The 20,995-nt window shown below is 30.9% G+C and overlaps 3 protein-coding genes across 3 annotated transcripts; all 3 read left to right on the top strand.

The window, feature by feature from the left end:
* Positions 1-536: 536 nt before the first annotated feature.
* On the top strand, positions 537-3,143 carry EAE98_005263 (uncharacterized protein; the record flags this gene model as incomplete). Its single annotated transcript, XM_038952885.1, has 2 exons — positions 537-1,044; positions 1,108-3,143. 2 exons carry the CDS (start codon positions 537-539, stop codon positions 3,141-3,143), a joined length of 2,544 nt encoding a protein of 847 aa, XP_038810727.1.
* Positions 3,144-3,698: 555 nt separating this feature from the next.
* EAE98_005264 (uncharacterized protein) lies at positions 3,699-4,661 on the top strand (the record flags this gene model as incomplete). The annotated part of the gene is made up of 3 exons (XM_038952886.1): positions 3,699-3,824; positions 3,870-4,236; positions 4,309-4,661. The coding sequence occupies 3 exons, from the start codon at positions 3,699-3,701 to the stop codon at positions 4,659-4,661; spliced, it is 846 nt and encodes a 281-aa protein (XP_038810728.1).
* A 3,472-nt stretch (positions 4,662-8,133) lies between these two features.
* EAE98_005265 (uncharacterized protein) lies at positions 8,134-10,512 on the top strand (the record flags this gene model as incomplete). The annotated part of the gene is made up of 7 exons (XM_038952887.1): positions 8,134-8,230; positions 8,327-8,381; positions 8,456-8,646; positions 8,705-9,384; positions 9,441-9,710; positions 9,762-10,152; positions 10,205-10,512. The coding sequence occupies 7 exons, from the start codon at positions 8,134-8,136 to the stop codon at positions 10,510-10,512; spliced, it is 1,992 nt and encodes a 663-aa protein (XP_038810729.1).
* Between the last annotated feature and the right edge of the window lie 10,483 nt (positions 10,513-20,995).

Genomic DNA, 20,995 nt, shown 5'->3' on the forward strand with positions numbered 1-20,995 from the left:
GAATGTGAGTCCCGAATGTGAATTGAACTAAATACCGAACCCAAAGGTTGGAGAGAAATGAAATTGACCTTGGAGAAATAAGAGATGGGATTGAAGCCGTCTCTGAGAAGAATCAACTCTGACACATGAATGAAGATCTAATGATTAATCCTTGACGATATATCGTCTGGTGGAATGTGAGTGAATTTCCACTATGGAAATATATGAGAGCTGCGAGGGGGATATATATGAGAGACTTTGGCGTAGACAACCTCGGCAGTTGCTTAGAGAAATGGGCTATACCTAATCTAGCTTAGTAGAAACCTTCATCTCTCTGACCGGGGACTTTCCAAGAAGAACAATACAATTGCAATGAAATGTAAAGAGTTCATGATGGCCCGTGTAGCACATCTCCATTCATCACTTTGTTACCATGCAATGTACGTGGTCTGCCTGATCGAAGGAGCTGGGCGCCAAGCAGAGCTGAAAAGTTGCAATGCTAATAAGGAAAATACTTCTGCAATTCCAGCACAGTAATGTGAGCATTCCTCTTGAACATGTTATCTCGGCTTCTGAATTCTACGCTGGAAAAGCTGTCAATCAAAGAAGTGGCACCTTTGGAATCTCCTAAGGATTTATATCCAACTCTGTCTTTTCCTCCGCCTCATCCGGCGGGGAAAGGAACCCGATCAATATGTGCACGATGTCTGACCCTACTCTCCCATATGATAAAACTATATGGAGATGGAACAAAGCAAGATAAACTTCAGATTGTGCACTCTCCATCAATGCAAGTACGCGATTTTCGACCAAAGCACAGAAGTCTATGGATACATCCTAAGGATGATCCCGAGGAGGATCCATTAGATGAGAATTGCGTTATATGTGCAAAGATCAGAATTCTTTTCGATGCAATGCAAGCACATGTATCATTTGAACCTTCCTTGCGAGATGCACCCTATGAGGACTGGAGTTTAATTTGGGCGGGAAGCATTGATATTCCAAATAGATGTCTTAGTGTACTTATTACCACAAAACATAAGGGCGGATTTTCATGGGGAATTGGTATGTATCTACAACGAAATTTATCAAAAATTGTGGCTAAATGATGATCTAACTCATGATCAGGTGGCTTTAAGGTCTACCCCGGTGTGGACAATAATTCTGTACATATACCAGCCTCCGAGGAAACGTCCCGTGATTACCCTGTTATTGTACCACTGGATTTTCAGGATCCCACAGGGCAAGATACTAATATCATCCAACCTGAGCCTGCTGCTTTCTGTTCAACACTAAGCGCCGGAACAACGGCCGGGGTAAGGTTATGGATGAATACTTGCGCAAACTCACATACACAGTGTCGCAGGATATTCAGAAAGGGTGGCGACGATCAATATGAACCGGAAACATATTGGTTTCCAGATCGCCTACTTAAAATTGCTCGAGACGACTCTGAGCCTGGATATTCGGATATAAGTGCGCGTTTGGTAGTCAGATCTCATCCTGCCGACTTTCCTCCAGGATGGAAGGGGTTAGACTACGCTTCTCTCTCTCATTCTTGGGGTCCTGAGCCGAATCCTTCTGCTCCTCTTGGTGGTCGTGTCGGGGCAGTGCTCACTAAGTCAAATCTTGCCCTTTGGCGAGTTGACGTACCACTCGATGATCTTCCACTCACCTTCAGGCATGCAATAATTGTCTGTGTGACGTTGGGATTTCAGTACATCTGGATTGATAGCTTATGCATTGTCCAAGACAGCCTTGAAGATTGGCAGGAGCAGAGCGCTATGATGAGAGATGTGTACAAGTTTGCATGGCTAAACATTGCGGCTCTATCCACTACATCCGACTATGAAGGTTTTATCAATGAATATCGAGATCCACGAGCCGAGTTTGGATTTCGAACTTCTTTTGCATCTATTCTTGGCCATGATCTTGGACAAAGAAACACTGATAATGACGACTGCTTGTTACTTAGTGGCGTAGCAAGGCTTTTGTGGAACTTCTCCTCTGATATACCTGGCAATACTGTGTCGAATGCACCCTTATTTACACGAGCATGGGTATACCAAGAGCGCAGTCTTGCTCGACGGACTCTCGCTTTTGCGAAGAATAGTGTGTATTGGGCTTGTGATGAACATTCTGGTGGAGAACAGCCCGAATGGTCTGGTGTTGAAGGCTCGAGTTTACGAAGAACGTTACACTTTGTGCGGGAAACGGCTGTATTGAACCCGCCTTCTGAAGAGCAACTAATGCGGTTACTAAGAGATTTTGAAAAAACCTGGCAATCCACCGTAGCAGCATACACACGTTGTAAATTGACACAAAGCATTGATAAACTCATTGCCGTTTCATCCATCGCTCAAGAACTGGCGGCAATGATGCCACAGAAATATCTCGCGGGCCTATATGATTTCAACGTTGTGCATCAACTGACTTGGGTTAACATAGATGGACGAACCACACCACCAAGAAAGCGAGTTGGAGACCCAGAGTACGTAGCTCCAAGTTGGAGTTGGGCCAGTGTTGAAGCACCAGTACATAATTATACCATCACTGCATCCGGCGTCAGTCCAAAATATGAAGAAACCCCTGGTCTTAAACAATTTGCACTAGCCAATGTAATAGGCGCAGACGTGGCACTTGAAACAGAGTACCTCTTTGGTTTTGTGAAAGCGGGATGGATGAGATTACGCGGACGTTTGAATCGTGTAAAGGCAGCTTACAATAGAGCACCGAGTTGGAATGCTTGGGAAAAAAGTGTTCAGCTTATTGACGAAGACACGGGACAAGGTATATGGTATACCGGAGATACGGTAGAGGCATATGAGATTATTAGTTGGAATACGGGCATCAGAAGCTTGGTGTGGATGCCGCTGCTGATAACATTCGATAGCACTGTGTCATGCCAATGCATCTTCCTCGTTGAGGTGGATGCTTCGGATCAAATCGGCGATGATGGAAAATTTGTCAAGCCGGGTGAGAAAGTATATAGAAGGGTTGCGAGTGGAAATTTTGGGAGTGTCACGAGTAGTCATCGACATAATAAATTAATTATGGGATTGGGGAGATATCCGTTTATGCGAGAGAAAGATGGCCAAGGACAGGCGTTAGCAAATGAATTTAAGAGAAGAGAAGATGGATTCGAGCAGATAGTTATCATTTAAATGGGGACGATCTCTGGTATATATTGAAGAGCTTAAAGCTCTCACATAGTCTTGATTACAATCAAATCAACTATGAAAACCATGAATTTTCAACTCGATGCTATGTACTCGGTTAGTCGAATCGGTTAAGACATAGTATATACTTCACATTGTGTGCAAGCTGGTGCTCGTGCTGCTTCAAAACCATTATATCAGAGAAGGGAGTGGGAGTTGAAGTGTAGATATAAAAGGGAAAACACCTTATAACCCTCCCCTTCCCCCCTCTCCACCCTTTTTCAAAGCCCGATGATTGTTTCAGTTGATTTGATTATTTCACTTGATATGATTATTCTACTTGACATGATTATCCCAATTGATATGGTTATTCTATTTGATATAATTATCCCACTTGATATAGTTATTTTGTTTGACATGATTGTTCTACTTGATATAATTCTCCCAATTGTTATGATTATCCCAATTGATACGATTGTTTTATTTGATACGATTGTTTTATTTAATAAAGTCAGCTTTAAGCATATTCAGTGAATTACTGTGGGTCATGCTCTGCCAAAGATGAGTCTGTTTTTGATCTTCTCCGCTTTCGTAGACACACCTCCTCCTTCCCTTTCAGTTCACGTGCCGTTGAAAGAAATATTTGATTCACCTGCTCTCTTCACCTTTGAAATAAACAACCTTGATGTCTGGTATACTTCAACCTGAGGTTCAATTTACACAATATTTAAGATACATCTTTCTTCCCCAAGATTTCAAAATAAACAACTGCCGGCCGCTATCGAAAAGAAATGTCCAACGGTAAACAAAGGAGGTGTCGTTGGGACCAAGACCGAAGACGGCAACAAGGTTGACCTGCATGGCTCAATTGCTCCATATCTGGTAGTGACACCAGAGTTATCAGAGGATGGGAAAGGCGGAACTGGCAGAACAAACTTATACGCTCTCATCGTGGAGAAGCCAGCGCCGAATGGTCTCTTTCTCCCAACCATCGTTTTACAATCAAAGGTTTTCTACTTAGCTAGGGATCGAAATAGTTCAACGACTAGGGACAAGAGAGCATCAGAATGGAACAAGCTGGCTGCTAAAGAAGCGTTCCGTAATGCACCACCGGCAGTGCTGTCGAAAAAATAAGCCCGTTTTGGAAAATCTCGAGACACTACTAAGACAGTACTGGAGCCCGTTCTATCTCTCAAAAACGGTATTGGATTCCACGTATCCTCATATCTGAGAACGTCCGAAACATGGCACCTCCAGAAAGTATTGGCTCTCATGGAAGAAGCAGACGAAGATCTCAAGCACATGCCCGCTCCATCAAACACAGCTCTGCTTGCATTTTTTGACAACGAGAACGAAAATTTCGGTGAGGACGATGCAGAGATCATAAACAAGGAAATGGTTGAACTTTGGTCCGGATTTGAGAAAATTAGTACTGGTGATTTGCTCGTATTGAAGAGGCAAATTATGGGAGCAGATATGTTTATCGAGTACAAATTGCTTCGTTATTTCGGCAGAGGCAGCTAACCAGCTAAAGAAGATTCACGAAGGCCAAGACAAGTCGGGAATCGCGGAAACTGCCCTGGAGACGGTGACCAGAGTCATGATGCCCAATGGGGAATTATGGTTTCAAAAGAGATTCCCAAGGAAACGGAGATACTTTCTGCAATTAAAAAAGTACTGAAAAGCTCGCGAAAGTAGCAAGGCATTCGATGAGTCAATGAGAGATTTATGCGGCAATCAGGTAGATATCATATAACGTCAGGCTATTTGGGAAAAGTTCTACGCTGCTCCTGATGTGGACTCAGCAAAAGCCGCCTGGATGGAGAATGCGAGGAATCTTGCAGTTGCAAGTAGTAATCGTGAGCGACATATGGACATTCTCGTCGACGATATCATAGAGTCCTTGGAGCATCTCGGCTTCAAGGATTGATGATTCAACTATGGGATGGAGAGGTTGAATGAGCATATGGTTGTATGGTTTTCCTTTTCTTTTTATAACAGCATGGTTTTGTAAAACGTTTATTAGAAAAGATATTACAAATAGCTTCTCTTTTCCGTGATTTATGTTTTTGAATATCTGAGCTATAGTACTTCATGCGGAGTTTTCAACTCGAAACCTTTTTGAATCTGAAATTCACTTTCTAATTCTCTCGTATAATCTATTCTTAATGTTATTTAATTTCATTTTTATATTAAATAGTTTTTATAAACTCTATTATAAAAATAAATGGAATTATTCAAAAAATAATAAATAATAAATAATCTATAATATTTTATATAGATTTTATAAATCAAAATAGTTTTTGAATTTTATATTTATAGTTAAATGTTTTAAATGTTTTAAATAATTTGAATAATTCGAATGATTTAAATAATTTGAATGATTTGAATAATTTGAATGATTTGAATGATTTGAATGATTTGAATGATTTGAATCTTTTGAATCTTTTGAATTTCAATTTATCTTCTAATTATTCTTATTTAATAATATTCAAATATAGAATTCCTTTATTTATATCATCTATTAAAACGAATTAAAGATAGAAAATAGTTTATTATCTCTATAAGTTTTAAAATTTTCTTATATTAATAAATATTATATTAAATAATATAATATCAAAAATATAATAAAGAAATTATATAAATTCTATTTTAAAAAAGAATATATTATATTAAAATATTAGATATAAAAAAGTATATAATATTAAAGAATCAGAAAGTGAATTTCAGATTCAAAAACGTTTCGGGTTGAAAAAATCCGTATGAAGTACCATACTAAGCAGTGCTCAACTTTGCTATCAAAATCGACAAAACTCTATCTTCCATCTCCCATTCTCAAATACTTTGCCCCACCCCCATCATTCCCACCTCGGAGATAGTTTTCCATGGGGTAAACGGTTCTGCCTAGCAGAGAATTCTTTGGAAATGCTCAATCGGAATCATACTTATTGTTATCGCTAAAACTGACAAATGTGCGGTAATTGTGGACACGATGGTTGTGAACTGTGTCAGGCTTCCTTATTTTTTGTCCATATACAACACTTCTCCTATAGGGTGAGTGGGGGAGGAGGCGATTAGCAGATTTTTACTGCAGTCTGCTTACTCGTAGGAGTACTTGCTTTCTCATAATAACCTTATGCATATACCATTCCTGTAGGAGAAGTCGGGACAGCAGGCGGTTTGCAAGTCTCCACTACCTAAGGCGTCCTTGTTTTCTATGCCCAATTGTTAAGACTTCCTAGTTTTCATCAAATCCATTTCCCAATGCCCAATGCCTGATCTTAAGCGCTGCGATGGATCCATCAAAATTCCATATTTCAAACTTGCTGAAATTACTTTGTTGCCTATCTAGAAAATATGCTTTCGCGTAGTTAGAGGCGAGGGCGAAATTTTCATGGGAGTCTTTACGAATCCGAGGAACTGCCAAGCTGGATATTCCTTGTGTACTTACACATAATATGTTACACCAAGAATCCGAAGGTACCCCGAATGCAATGTGTCAAAGGGTACCTAGTACCTACTCCACAACTTTCATGGATGATAATGAGTTTGACGGGCTTCCCGTATCAAGTCTTCCCTTTCTTCCATGTGAATTTCCCCGACCGCAGCACGAGCCGATGCGCGGAGTTGGTCGTACGCGATGTTCCAACTCGCCTTGGAAGCGCTCACTTGACCGCAATAGTTATTGATGATAATATACCTGCCGGTAATGGTGGCCGTTATCCGTAATGTCACAGGGTACCTACATTTTGTATGTCCATCTTTCGTCACAAATTGCTTGGGAGGAGGTTGGAAAGTAAAAAGTTCAGAGTTGGATAGTTCAAGGAATACTTAGGTAGAACTATTCTGTGAGATTAGAAAAGCTGTAGGATTCAGAGAGTGGATATTCGAGATCTAGTTTAACGCGCTGTATCCAATGAATATGAAGTTAAAAGAAATATGGTATGATCATGATGATATCTAGGCCGGGCTGGAAATGGAAATGGAAATTTCGCGATGAGATCAGTGACCAATGACCAAGTTTTTGAACGGAGTATATCCTGTTTGAAATAAGCGCGTGGGTCGAGGCTTTAGGAAATAACATGGAGTTAATTCATTGTTTATATTTCGATCTTTGATTTGATGCCTGGTGTCCTGGTTTGCTGGTTTGCCAGGAGCCTGGGGCCAATTGATTGTTACCTAAAAACAAATACCCCTTCATCTCCGCTTAATTATGATTCGTGATTCGTGATGAAGTCTTGGAATTCGACATTTTCTTTTTGCTATCTACGTAAATGATTTTGCTCTGTACGATACGATACCTATACGATTTTCCATCATTTGGTACTTAATGTACATAGCATACACCTTGACCCCAATTAGCTTTAACCTTACCCATAATCCCAAACCTTATTAGCAAATAGGTTCGTACGTAGTAAGCGTTCCCCAGCTCAATATCTGGGTATATCGCGGTGGTATTGTGGCAGTAGCGGTATAGCGCACAACAACGGCGGTTATTGGTAGTTCAGAGGCGTTCCGAATAATTAAGGATCTAGGGTCTACGCGTCAGGGGAAAAAGATGTTTATCTTTACTACCCAAGGTGGTTAGATTGTCAAATCTTGAAAGGATTTCCTCCGTACGCAGTCTTCGGCCATCTAAATTGTCCTAGTGATTTGAAATAACCCCTCGTATCAGACTAACCTTGTAAGCTAGCCTCTTGATCCATTATTACCGAGTATGTATGGAGTACATATCATCTATATCTAATCTTACCATTGTTTCTCCATTCCGACACTTTTGGGTCTACTCTATCGTACATCGTACTAACACTGCATCTAGTAATTATGTCTAACCTACTCTTTAGCATTCTTACTTCTTATTCTTAGCCCTGCTTCGGCAGGAGCGAAACCCCATTCAGTGAACGTTGTTTCCCCACAAATTCTCTTGCGCAAGAACCATAGAATCATATCTTTAACATCCGAAGTTCCACGTTCCCACCACAATGGTTCCGTCAAAATGGAGGCTCAAAGCCAGACTCAAAGTCTATTTGAATGCAACCAGTGTGGTAAGAAATTCCAACGCAAGGCACATTTACTTCGACATCAACAGCAACGTATGTATTCTCCCCATTCCAAAACCCAAGATACTCAAGCGACGATCTTATGCTGTCATCGAATGTGGAGAGTTTCCTGACGTGTGCGAAATCTAGATTCCGGTGTTCGACCATTCAGCTGCATATTCTGTACCAAAACTTTCAAACGCAGGTAAGTACCCGAGAGATGCACAAGCTTGTATCTTTGTATACTCTTCAAAACTCAGTACTGACAATATATCATAGCGATGTTCTCCGAGACCATTTCAGCAGATGCGAACTTCGCGGATCAGCCGCTATCCCAGATTCCCTAGAACGAGGGCGGAAACGACACGCTTGCAATGAATGCTCGAGGCTGAAGGTCAAATGTGACAATGAAGTACCATGTCGCAAATGCAAGGAATTTGGAAGGCGTTGTATCAAAACTTGGGGTTCCAGTATGTTGTCAATGTTCACTGAAAGAAAGTTTGCGATATCGTTAACAATATGTTCAAGATTCCGCTTCATCGATAAAAACTTCTGCAAGCCCGGAAACGCCAGCTCCTCGATCTCTAACACCCCCATCTACCACTCCGGAACCTACGTCAGATCGAAATTCCATTGGCTTTCTATTGAATTTTCCAAATGAGGCAGACTTTATGCGCGAATTCCCAAAAGCTTCCACAGGGAGTAGTCCAAAGGAAAGAACTGCGGAATATACAAGCTTGGTTCCTCATAATACAATCCAGCCATGGGCCACAGGAGACATGATGAATCAGAATATGGCAAATTTTGGATACACTTCGAGTATGGATGTGGACCAAAACCTGGCCTTTCTTCACAATTTGGAATTCGACACATTCGAAAGACAAACGCATGGATGGCAGTTTCCTCAAGACAATTTAATTCCTTGGTCACCGGATGGAATGTTTAACGATCGAAATGTTCTAGAACAACGTGCCTACGATATACGGGAAAAGTTGAGGTATGCTGCAAGCTCAATGGTTGGACCCAATGCTATCTCCAAAGAAGTTTTGGAAGCAATTGAGATCATGACTGCCGATACTATTGCTGCGTATATCAAATTATATTTTAAGCATTGGCATCATCATGCACCTATGGTTCACGAAGCTACTTTCAATCCATGTACAGCTGCATTGCCCCTAGTACTTTCGGTCATGAGTCTTGGTGCAATGGTAAGCGTGCTTCACGTTCCATAAATATTAAAGTTAAATGGCTAATGAAACTTTAGTATTGCAAACAGGCCGATGAGGTAGCGAAGGGAAAGCTCCTTTTGGACATCATGGAAACCTACATCTATTCAATAAATGGATTCAATGACGAATTCGACTTACCCGGTAGAACTTATGCTGAGCGTACGAAAAACTTGTCTCAAGAATGGTTACAATACCAATTAGAGGAATTTCAAGGCGCATATCTCATTGTGGTTGTGCAATACTGGATTGGCAATGAGATAGCAAGGACACGGGTGAGGCAACAACGCTTCGCAAAATTAGTATCAGTGAGTAACACAAATCACAGGTTTTCATGGAGCCGAGCTAATATTGGGCAGATATACCGCTATCTAGAATTGAATATCGTACAACATTCTCCTGGGTTTGTTATCAAAGATCAATCTTCGTTCAGGGATTGGATTCGTAAAGAATCTTATATCAGAACGGCAACTGTGATGATGATGCTCGACAACGCATTTGCAATATTCAACAATCTTACTCCAAGACTTCAATGGACAGAGATAGATCTGTCATTTCCTAGCAATGAGGGGTATTTCAAAGCTGCAAAATTTGAAGATCTCAAGGATCATGCAGGTTTTCCCATTTCAAAAATAAAGATAAAGGATGCTTTCCTATTATTGTTTTCTCCTATGGAAACCGCCAAAGAAGACCTGATACCATTGTGCAACCGCAATCTAACTGCTTTGGATATGCAGATGCTCATTCACAGTAAGACTATCCATTTACATTGAACCATGTACAAACAAGGCTGACTCTATAGTTCTCTACGTTCATATATGGACCTCAACATTCTGTAATCCTTTGGTTCACTTACCCTCAACGTCCATTCCTTCAATCGTTGCACCTTTCAAACTTGCGATAAAAAATTGGAAATTTGTTTGGGATGATATCAAATCAGCGGTAGATGCGGATGAATGGAATAGGCTTGGGTTTGAGAGAACAGCGGAAACTTATTATACTGCGGTTAAAAGTATCCTAGACGTTTTTGAGCTGAGGAATGGAAAATTTCCTCCTTTGCCTAGTGATTGTGAGAAGGGTGCTCATATGAAAAGGCTTTTGAGTTTTTGATTTGGTAGCATGGAGATATATATGTTGGTTATTCGGGTTTGGGAATCGGAGTGAGTCGGATTTGGTGGAATGGATGGTCGGATGGATGGATGGTGTTTTGGTTTCATATGGAAAGTGATACTCAAATGCATATTGGGAATAAATGGGATTTGATTCAACGAACATGTTTATGGGATTGGGTAGGAGTGGAATTTTTTGATATCCGAGAGTCTGAGATTTTTGAGGAATTGTACAATTTACCCGTGTCTTAATCATGGAACACCAAGTTCCCTATTATCTTCAATCTCCATTCTATACCTAATGTTAATCCATTACATTCATTTGTCCAGTTGGGATTATTAATCTTATTTACTTTTGTAAAATCCAAGTAGATTAATTAAGTGTTGTTAACAAAATGGGAAATACGTGTGCATAGGTACTGGTATCTAAAATCTCAAGTAGAGATTACGAGAATTCTTTTGAAAAAATGACGTCTACTAGTGTATATGATGTGATTGATTGTGGGTATTTGCCGACGGGTTTGAGATCGGCGACGCCCCGAGGTTTAGGAAGTTCTAAAGTCTAAATTAAGGAATAGTGCTAGATTGGAGATCATTGGTGGATACTAGAGGGAGGAGAGTATAATTAGTTTCTTTCTTTTGGAAGAAGATGGAAATTATATGAAATTATAGAGATAACTTGATGTTCGTACATCGGAAATTACGAAAACTCCGCTGCGAGAAAAGGAAAAAAAAAAGGGCTATGCGAGTTTTTATCTGCAAATACTAGCTAGGTATGTAATATGTATGTATGTATTTTATCTTCTTGTGGTAGGTATCTGCGTGTCATGTGCGTATAGCTAGCTTCGGAGGAGTGTACATTTTGGCGATGGGATGGGCGAGGATTCGGAGACTAGAAGTTCTGGATGTTTCAGATGGGGGAGGGAGGGAGGAGGGAGAAGTGAGAAGTGCCGAGGTCGAAGGAGCGAGAGAGGGAGAGAGAAGGGAAGAGAGAGAGAAGGGGAGAGGGAGAGGGAGAAGGAGGCGAGACGAGGAGAGTTCGACCGAATCGGTGGGAGTTCCTGAATCAGGATGTTTTGTCCGGAAGACCTTCGGAGGAGGGGGGGCGAGCGAGTCAGTGGTTGGTAGGTAGCGTAGCATCGGTGATCTGGATGGGATTTTTAATGTCCGTTATGGGGATTGCATGTTGAGTGGGAACGTGAAACTTTAAGAGAGATGGGTGATCTATTTAGGTTTTTTCCAAGTGATGTCGGGATGGGAAATTGGTGATGGGGAATTAGAATACGATACCTGGGTTTTGGGGGATGGTGAATTTATCTATGGGTAATAAATATGTGTGTTTCTATCGTATACATCATGCAATTACCTCGTCTTCGTTTGGATTTTAATATGCGCTAGCAGTTGATTTTATACTAGTTTATAGCTTATTTTTTTGGCGTCTTCATTGGGTAATTAGGTGGTTGATCAGTCTTGTATTTACATCGCGGCAGTGGCGCTTATTGAGTCTCTTTCTTCCTTCTTAAGAAGACTATACCATATATCCAACATTACAGTATCAGAATACAATTATCACTCTGCTCTTAAAACCAACCCATATTTTTCAAAATCTCATTCTATTCTATGTATTCGTTTCTCTACTATACATACCTAGATACCACCCGGCCTCTTCATGCTATGTCGTGTGGATATCTATATCTATATCTATCTGTGAATTATTCATCTATTATCAGGACTCTTTCTGTGTAGGGAAGTTCATGAAGAAATGAAATTTGAGGGATGAGATGTGTTGATATCACCATGGGGATAGTAAAATAATATAATACTAATGATTCACACTGTTATAATATTGCTTAAAGTTTTAAAAGCTAAAGGTTATAAACGTATATACTATAATGTGGGGGTGTTAGTGTATATACTAATGTGGTTAGTCATATAATCCCTATCCTAATATTGGTAACTCTTTAAAGTTATTATATTATGTTTTTTCTAATTAATATTTCTTTTTTAATATAATCATTTATATTATTAATCTTTTTCAACTTATTCTGTAATCTTAATCTTTATAATATTATTATCAATCAAATCTTTTAAGGCTTGATATGGCTTAGATTTAATTATTATATCTATAAAGTTAGATTCTTTATTAATTCATTTAATTTTAATAATTTCTTATTTCTTGTATACCTTTCGAATTACTATTATATTGATTATTAATCTTTTTTTGGTAATTGTATCAAGTTTTATAAAATAGTTGTATAATAATCTTGAATTGATATATATAATTAATAGTATTTTGTGATTTGGGAAGATTTTATTAAAAATATTTTTAATTACTATATTAATATTAAAACCCAAAATTATATTATAGAGTTCTAATGTTAGTATACTTCTAGTAATTTTTTTATATTTAATTAATGATTAATAAATAATATTAGTTTTATTAAATTTGTTTATTAGAATAATAATATATCTAATCTGGGAGGATAAATCTTTATTATTAGTAAAGGATGTATTTGTGAATATGACTAATTTAAAAGAATCTATATCAAGTGGAATAAATTATAATTCTCTTTTTGAATTATCAATTTACTATTAAATACGTTTATTGAAAATATTAATATTTTTCTTTTTTAAATTGATTATTTGTATAATATATAATAAATCGAAAATTATTTCTGGTTGATATATAATTGCTATATATGTTTCTCGAGTATATTGTATAATATATTGATTTTTTGCTGTTATTGATTTTCTAAGCTTATTGTATATATTTTGTATATCAAATAGTTCTGATTTGATTAGATAAAGGTTTTTACATTATTTCTTTTAGTTAAAATAGATTATACTATTATCCCGTTGAGTAATTAAACTATTATTAAATTTGAATAATATATTTAATATAAGTGTTTTATACTTTTTGCTATAAATTTAGTATTTTTGAGTTTAATTTGCTTACAATCTATGAATACTTTATTAGCTATAATAAATATATTATTTGTTTATAATCTGATAATACCAAATATTATATTGTTTTTAATTATATATAATAAATATAAATTGTAAATTAATTATATTATCTTAAGAATATTGGTATAATACTTATAATAAATATTAAACTAGTAATTTCCTGCTTTTGAGATATTATATAATAATTATACAACTTACAAGATAAAGCTTTTTGGAATATTCATTTTTAATAATAATTGAATATAAAACTTTTGAATTAAATTTAATATTGATTATATATATATTTGTATAATATTATAAATATTTATGGTTATCTTATTTTTAGATAGTATAATTATTATTATTAATATAATATACTAGCTAATATATTGTATTATAAGCGATTATATTAAAACAATATTTTTTCTTTAATCTTTTTATATTTGTATAACTAATTAAAACTTGGGAAATGTTTTATTAATTTCTTTATTCTTAATCTTATTGATAAAATAAAAGTTAAAAATCCTTATATTTATAGGAATATCTGTAATCTTTATAAATTAAAAAACATTGTTTTTTATAAGTTTATTAATTTTTTTTATCTTAATTTTATAAAAATTATTGATAATAGGGTATTAATAAATACTATATAGTATTTAATGTATTGTATATCGTTAAATTCGTTTTCCTTTAATAAAAAAATCAATAAATTTAATAGGTATTCTATAAATTTGATATTTTCTCCTTTTGTAAAAAGTATTGATTATATTGGAATTATTATTTAAGGAATCTATTATTATTGAGATTAGGAATTCCTGGATATATTTAAAAGAATCTCCTTTAAATTCCTATTCCTAATAATAGCTGATAAAAGAGTAAATATAATTTTATCAAATTTTGATAAAGTTATTATACTTATATTAAATATAACAAATTGCTTTTATTATATCAATTCAGTTTATATAAGTAATATTTATAATAATTCGATAGATGATTAGAATTGATTTTAAGGCTAATTCTGTATATCCTTTATATGAGATTTAATCTGAGTAATATAGAATTCTGTTAATTTATTTAATAATTATATTATATATATCTTATCTTTTATACTTAATAAATAATACAATTCTATTTATTCTTTATATTTTCTTTATATCCAAACCTTTAAATTAATAGATAAGTTATATAAAGCTATTATAGATAATCTATTTTGCTGATTTAAAATATTAAATATTTATTATATTATTTGTAGCTTATAAATTTTATTCATTATTTTTCTAATTATTGATTGTTTTTATAGAACTGTAAATATAGATAGATTAGATTCAAATATCTATGAATATATTTTAAAAACTAGAAATGTTGAAATTAATCTGTTTAGTTTTATAATATCATTTATTACTTTTATAATTATTTATAATATTATCTTTTTTATAATAAAGCTATTAAGCTTGTTGGAGATGATAGTATATAATCTCTTGATAATTGTATGATAATATTCAATTATGCTAATTGATTAATATATCTCAATTAGTATATTCTTTATTCTTGTTAATATAATTATAATATATTAAATAAATTCCTTATTTACAAAATTCTTTCTAATATTATATATAATAAAATCTAATGGATTAATATAAATGTTTATCTAATATTTTCAAAATATATCAAAAATATATTTTGTAATAATATTATTTAATTATTAAATAATTTGGAATTATATTTCTTTATTAATAATATATAAAATAAAGTAAATATCAATATATATTATATTAACTATAATTGAATAATTAAAATCAATATTATTTTATAAATTAAATTTAAATCGATTTGGTGATTTTCTATACTTTTGATAATATTAATAAAACTTATTAAATTTATTAATCTCAGTTTTTGAAATATTATTATAATTAGCTTATTGTAATACTCATAAAAGCCTATATATTAATAGATAATTAAAATAATAATATAATTATTATAATTCTATATCAATAAGATAATATTTATTATTCTTAATAATTTGTTATATAAATTATTATATATTTATTTGCTATAAAAAGATAATATACTTATTGTATTGAATATAAAGATAACTTTCTTCTGTTTTTATAATAATAGTATTAATAATATTGTTATAATATATATTAAGACAATTTATATTATTAAATAACAATAGGAATAGTATTTCCATATTCATAATATGAAATTCGATAGTTCTTAGAGGTAGGTAGAGTTTGATCGATCCGAAAGATTTAGCTCTTTTGATTTCGAATATTATATTTGTAATTTTTGTTTTACTTATATCTAAAACAATATTTTTAACAATTGTTTTATATATTATATATTAATTAAATTCTATTATAGATTATTATATTATAGTTGTATTGATAATAATATTCTTAAATTCTTTTAAGTTATATTTGTTTATAAATATAGATTTATTTTAAATTTAATATGTCAGAATATAAATAAATATCTTATTAATTAATCTTATTATAATCTCTTTATTATTAATAAATCTATTTTGAATAATAAAGTTCGATTGTAATTCTTATATTAGTAAATCTTAAAGTTTATATTAAACAAAATAAACTTCAATTTTTTTATTAATATCAGAATTAAACTTTTTATTATAGTTTTAATTGAAATCTTTATATTTAATAAGAAACTATTTAAAATCCTTATCAAAGCTATTACTAATTCCCTTAAATTGCTTTTTGTATTTGCGTTGTGATTTGTTATATTCTTTCTTATTATATTAGATTAATTAACAATTATTCTTTTTATAAATAAAATATCTCTTTTTAATTTATAATTTGAATAATTATTAATTATTTTATTTAAAACCTTTATTCTAATTATATCCTTCTTTATATTAATATTTCCGGTTGATATAAAATATTATATTCTTATTTGAATAAGCTAGCTTTTATATTATAATAACTGAATGAAATTCTCCAAGGAGATTTGATATATTATTAGTTGGGTAAAAATAAGTTAGAGAGTATATTGATATTAATATATATGCATTAACAATCTTTTAATGAAATAAATTATTTATTCTAATTATAATATTAAATCCTTTATACAAATAATATAGTTTTGTTATTATTTGTTATAAATAATAAGTAATTGATTTCTCATTATTCTCAGATTATATTATTATATTTTTTAATATAATAGTTTCTTATTGTTATATAATATTTCTCTTATGCTTAGGGCTTTCAAATATAATTATAAATAAGTTACGAATCTTTTATATTAATATTAATATAGTTTTCAAATTTATATAATAGAAATTAAGTATTGTATTAACAAGTATAGTAAGGAATACTTTTGAAAAATAGATTATTAAATATATTAATTTATTAATAATTATTAAAGAATATATTATATTTATAAATGAAATTATTGTTTTATTTATTATATTTATTATTCTTATTATAAAGTTTTACAAGATTTCCAAGAAGTTAATTAATATTTATAACTTTTAATAATAGATTTAGGAAAATCTTTGGAATATTGTAATTATATTCTGGGTTACCTCTTTCTTCTCCTTCTTTTATACTGCCTCTGTCTTTACCATTATTATTCTTGTTATAATCACCTTATGGATTCTTATTATAATCATCTTGTGAATTCCTATTATAATCATCTTATGGAAAACTGTTCTTTTTATTTCTATTATCTTCTTCTCCTTCCTTATTCAAATTACTATTATTATCAAATAAATTACTAGATAGTTGATTATCTTTTTTTTATAATAATAAATATGATTGTAGTGGTGGAGGTTTAGGTTATTGAAAAGATATTTCGGGTTAAAACTGTTTATATAGAATCAATTGTAAAAATAGTAATTTCTTTTATTTATAGAATAAATATATAGATAAATTAGATTTATTCTTTTCTTATAGAAATTTAATATCAGATTGGGGAACAAATTCAGAGTAATAAGATATTAATAGTTTTGATAATATTTTTTATTCAATATTAATATCTTTTTTTTTATTATCTAAAAAACTAAATCCTGAGATTATTATAATCTAAAATAAAATACTTAATAATTGTAATAATTTATATTAATTGAAATCTAATAATTCAGATTGATTGCTTACTTGAAATACCTCAGATTCTTTTAATAATATATATACAAAAACTCGAATATCTTTTTCATTTATTCTTTTCTATATATTTTTTAATCAAAATATAAATCCTTTCTTTACAAATATATCTACAATCTCTTTATCTAACTATTCTCTATACAATAATCGGATTATATTAATTAAAATATTATAAACAGATTGTATTATATAAATGTATGAACAAGGGAATTCATTCAAGGGAATTCACTTCAAAGGATTCACTTCAATATAAAGGTAACTATATTAAGGTTATTAAGCGAAAGCGAAGGAGACTAGCTCTTTCAGTAGTACCTATATAAAGCCTACTATTTCCCTCATTTAGCTAACTCCTTAAATTGAATACAAATAGATATTTAGAGGTCTATATATAATGAAAATCATATCTTCCATATCTCTCTCAAATCAATATTAATTAGTAATATCACAAATTACTTACTTATTCGAAATATCTTTTTCATTCTTACTTCTTTTACTTTTCGTTATTAGTATTATAATATCCCAGGTAAACACTAATACTAGCTTTAAGTAAGTTGATAAGAAATCTGATATTAATAAAAAACTGGTTTTATTCAATCAATTCACCAGCATAGAAGGATATATCGATATAATAATCAACAATACTAATCCTCTACAAATAGGTTTTAGTACTTCTCTTTATAGAGATTTGAATCTAATCAATACTTTTCCTCATCCTTATTTCACTATTTCCCCTAACCTTTATATTCCTCTTAATAAAATATTAATTAAAAAAAGAAAAGCTTAGAAAACTAAGAATTTGGGATTCAAAAGAAAACTTCAGGATTATACTTTTCCAAAAGATTTTAATAAAACCAGATAGTTTTATAAAGAATATATATTTAGATTAGGAACAGAGTATTAGACTAACAAATACTTTCTTTTTAGAACTGTTATATATTCGAAGATAAGGATTACCGATATATCTCTTCAGGATATAGTTATATCCGATTTCGAGTATATTTATAAAAGCATATTAAGGAATATTGATAAACTAATATTATATAACTTTTATATAATTTTGTAATATTATAGAGTTTATATTAATATCAATACAAATATCGAGAATGCTTTTATAAAAATATTTAATTATAACAAATATTACAATTGAATTACAAATCAATTTCTAGAATATCAATCTAATAAAATACAATTATTTATATCAACGAAATAGGCTTATTTTCCTATCAGACTCAATCCGAGATTATAAGCCGAACCTTCCAAACCTTAGAATAATGATATAGTTGGTCAATTAACTTTATCGAAATTTGGTAAAGTTGTAGGTGATATAATAAAAGGATTAACTTTATTTCAATCTTTATTTCAATTTGGAAATATATAAAATATACTTTTATCAGATTTTAGAGTTTTATTAATTAATATTTCTATAGAATTATCTAATAATAATAATAGTTTAGATAATAATAATAGGAACAGTAATTAAGGTAATAACGGTAGTAGAGGTAATAGAGATAGTAATAGAGATAATAATAAAAATAATAATAGAGATAATAAAAATAAAGATTATTTTAATTATTCTAATTATTAGAAAGATGATTAATATAATCAGAATTATTGTCTTATTAATTTTTTTAAGATTTATAGAAATAATAATAGATATAAGAATATCAATAATTTTTTTCAATTGAAGATTTTTATATTTATAAAGTATTATTATAGAATATTTATATTAACCAAAATGATTTTGACAACTTTTTCTATTATACTCTCAAATACCGCTAAAGACTTTTATCAAGTTAACCTCAATACTTTTTTTGAGATATACAAAAGTATATATAAAATAATGATTAATAATTTCGAAGAATCTGAATATTAATGAAATATACTTTTTAAATAGAATAAAGTTATTTTTAAGAATTATATTGAAAAGAATCTGATTAAGGAATCTCAGGAAGTATTTAATATAATAATTACGGATTTATATTTTATTTAGTATATTATTCCCAGGAATATACATAATTCCCAATTATATTATATTAGGATCTTGTTTGTATACAATAGTATTCTGGAATATTATTCTGCAATATACAATCCTTATTCAATTGTTATAGAGCTTATTAATCAGATTAAGTAAATTATTGATTTTTATTAAAAAGCATTTTTGAAGCAAAATATATTATTTGAGATATTTCTTATAGATCAATATTTCTACAATAATAGATTTTCGGGTTTTTCCTTTTAGAAATTTTATAATAAATATATTAAATAATAATCTTTCTTTATATTAATTGATAAGGGTAAGGACGATTGTTATTTTCCTGATTATAAAAAGAAGGGTTATAGATACTACAAGTATATATAAAAGGAGAAAGATCGATTTAAAATAAATTACTATATCAAGTATAGTAATCTTGATAATAAGAGTTTTATAAAGTAATATAAATAATTTGTTATTAATATCAAATAAAAAGATAATTAAGATAATAATAGTAATAATAATAATAATAATAATAATTATTTTATTAATTAATATTTTACTGATATAAATAGTTCTGAAAAGATTTCTAGAATATTTTTTATCTCCATAGATATTTGTAATAGTTCTTCAGTAATGATTAATTTCAACAATACTATAAGTGCTTATAAGTTGATAGTTGAAATATTTATTATGAATAATAAGTAATATAATACTAATATATTTTTTAGTATTATAATTGATATAAGTATAATTAAAATATTATTTGTTAAATATAATCAGTATTTAATATAAAAGAAGATCAAGAATATTGAATATAATATAATTATTACTGAATAAATGATAATCCAATACAATATTGAAATAATGATTTCTATTAGTTTGTTTTATATTAAACTTTTATTTAGGAAAATAAAATGAAATATAATAAAAGCTAACCTTTCATTCTTACTCTTTTTAGCTGATATAGATAGACTTAAATTCAAATATAACAATCTTGATAATATTGCTATTATACCTAAAGGTATTTATTCTATATATCAATAATTTAACTATACATTTTTATTATAGAATATTAATATTAAAAGATTAATTAATTATTCTATTAATAATAATAATTACTATCTTATTGAAATTAAACTACAACAAATTCACTATCAATTCAATCATCTATCTACATACAAATTCTATAAGATACTCAAATACTTTAGATATAACAAGGACTTTAAAATAATTAAATAGTTTACTAAGTTTTATTATTATTATTAAATTTATAATAAATTGCTTAATAAATTCAAATTCTCTTTACCTAATAAGGATTTTGAATTCAACTATACTATACTTATCGATATATTTTATATCAATAATAATCTGATCCTATATATTATTAATAAAACTATATATTTTCAAACCACTCAATAACTGAGCAATATATTTGTAAAGTA

This window comes from Botrytis deweyae (assembly GCF_014898535.1).
Source record: "Botrytis deweyae strain B1 chromosome Unknown BDEW_010, whole genome shotgun sequence".
Lineage (NCBI taxonomy): Eukaryota > Fungi > Ascomycota > Leotiomycetes > Helotiales > Sclerotiniaceae > Botrytis > Botrytis deweyae.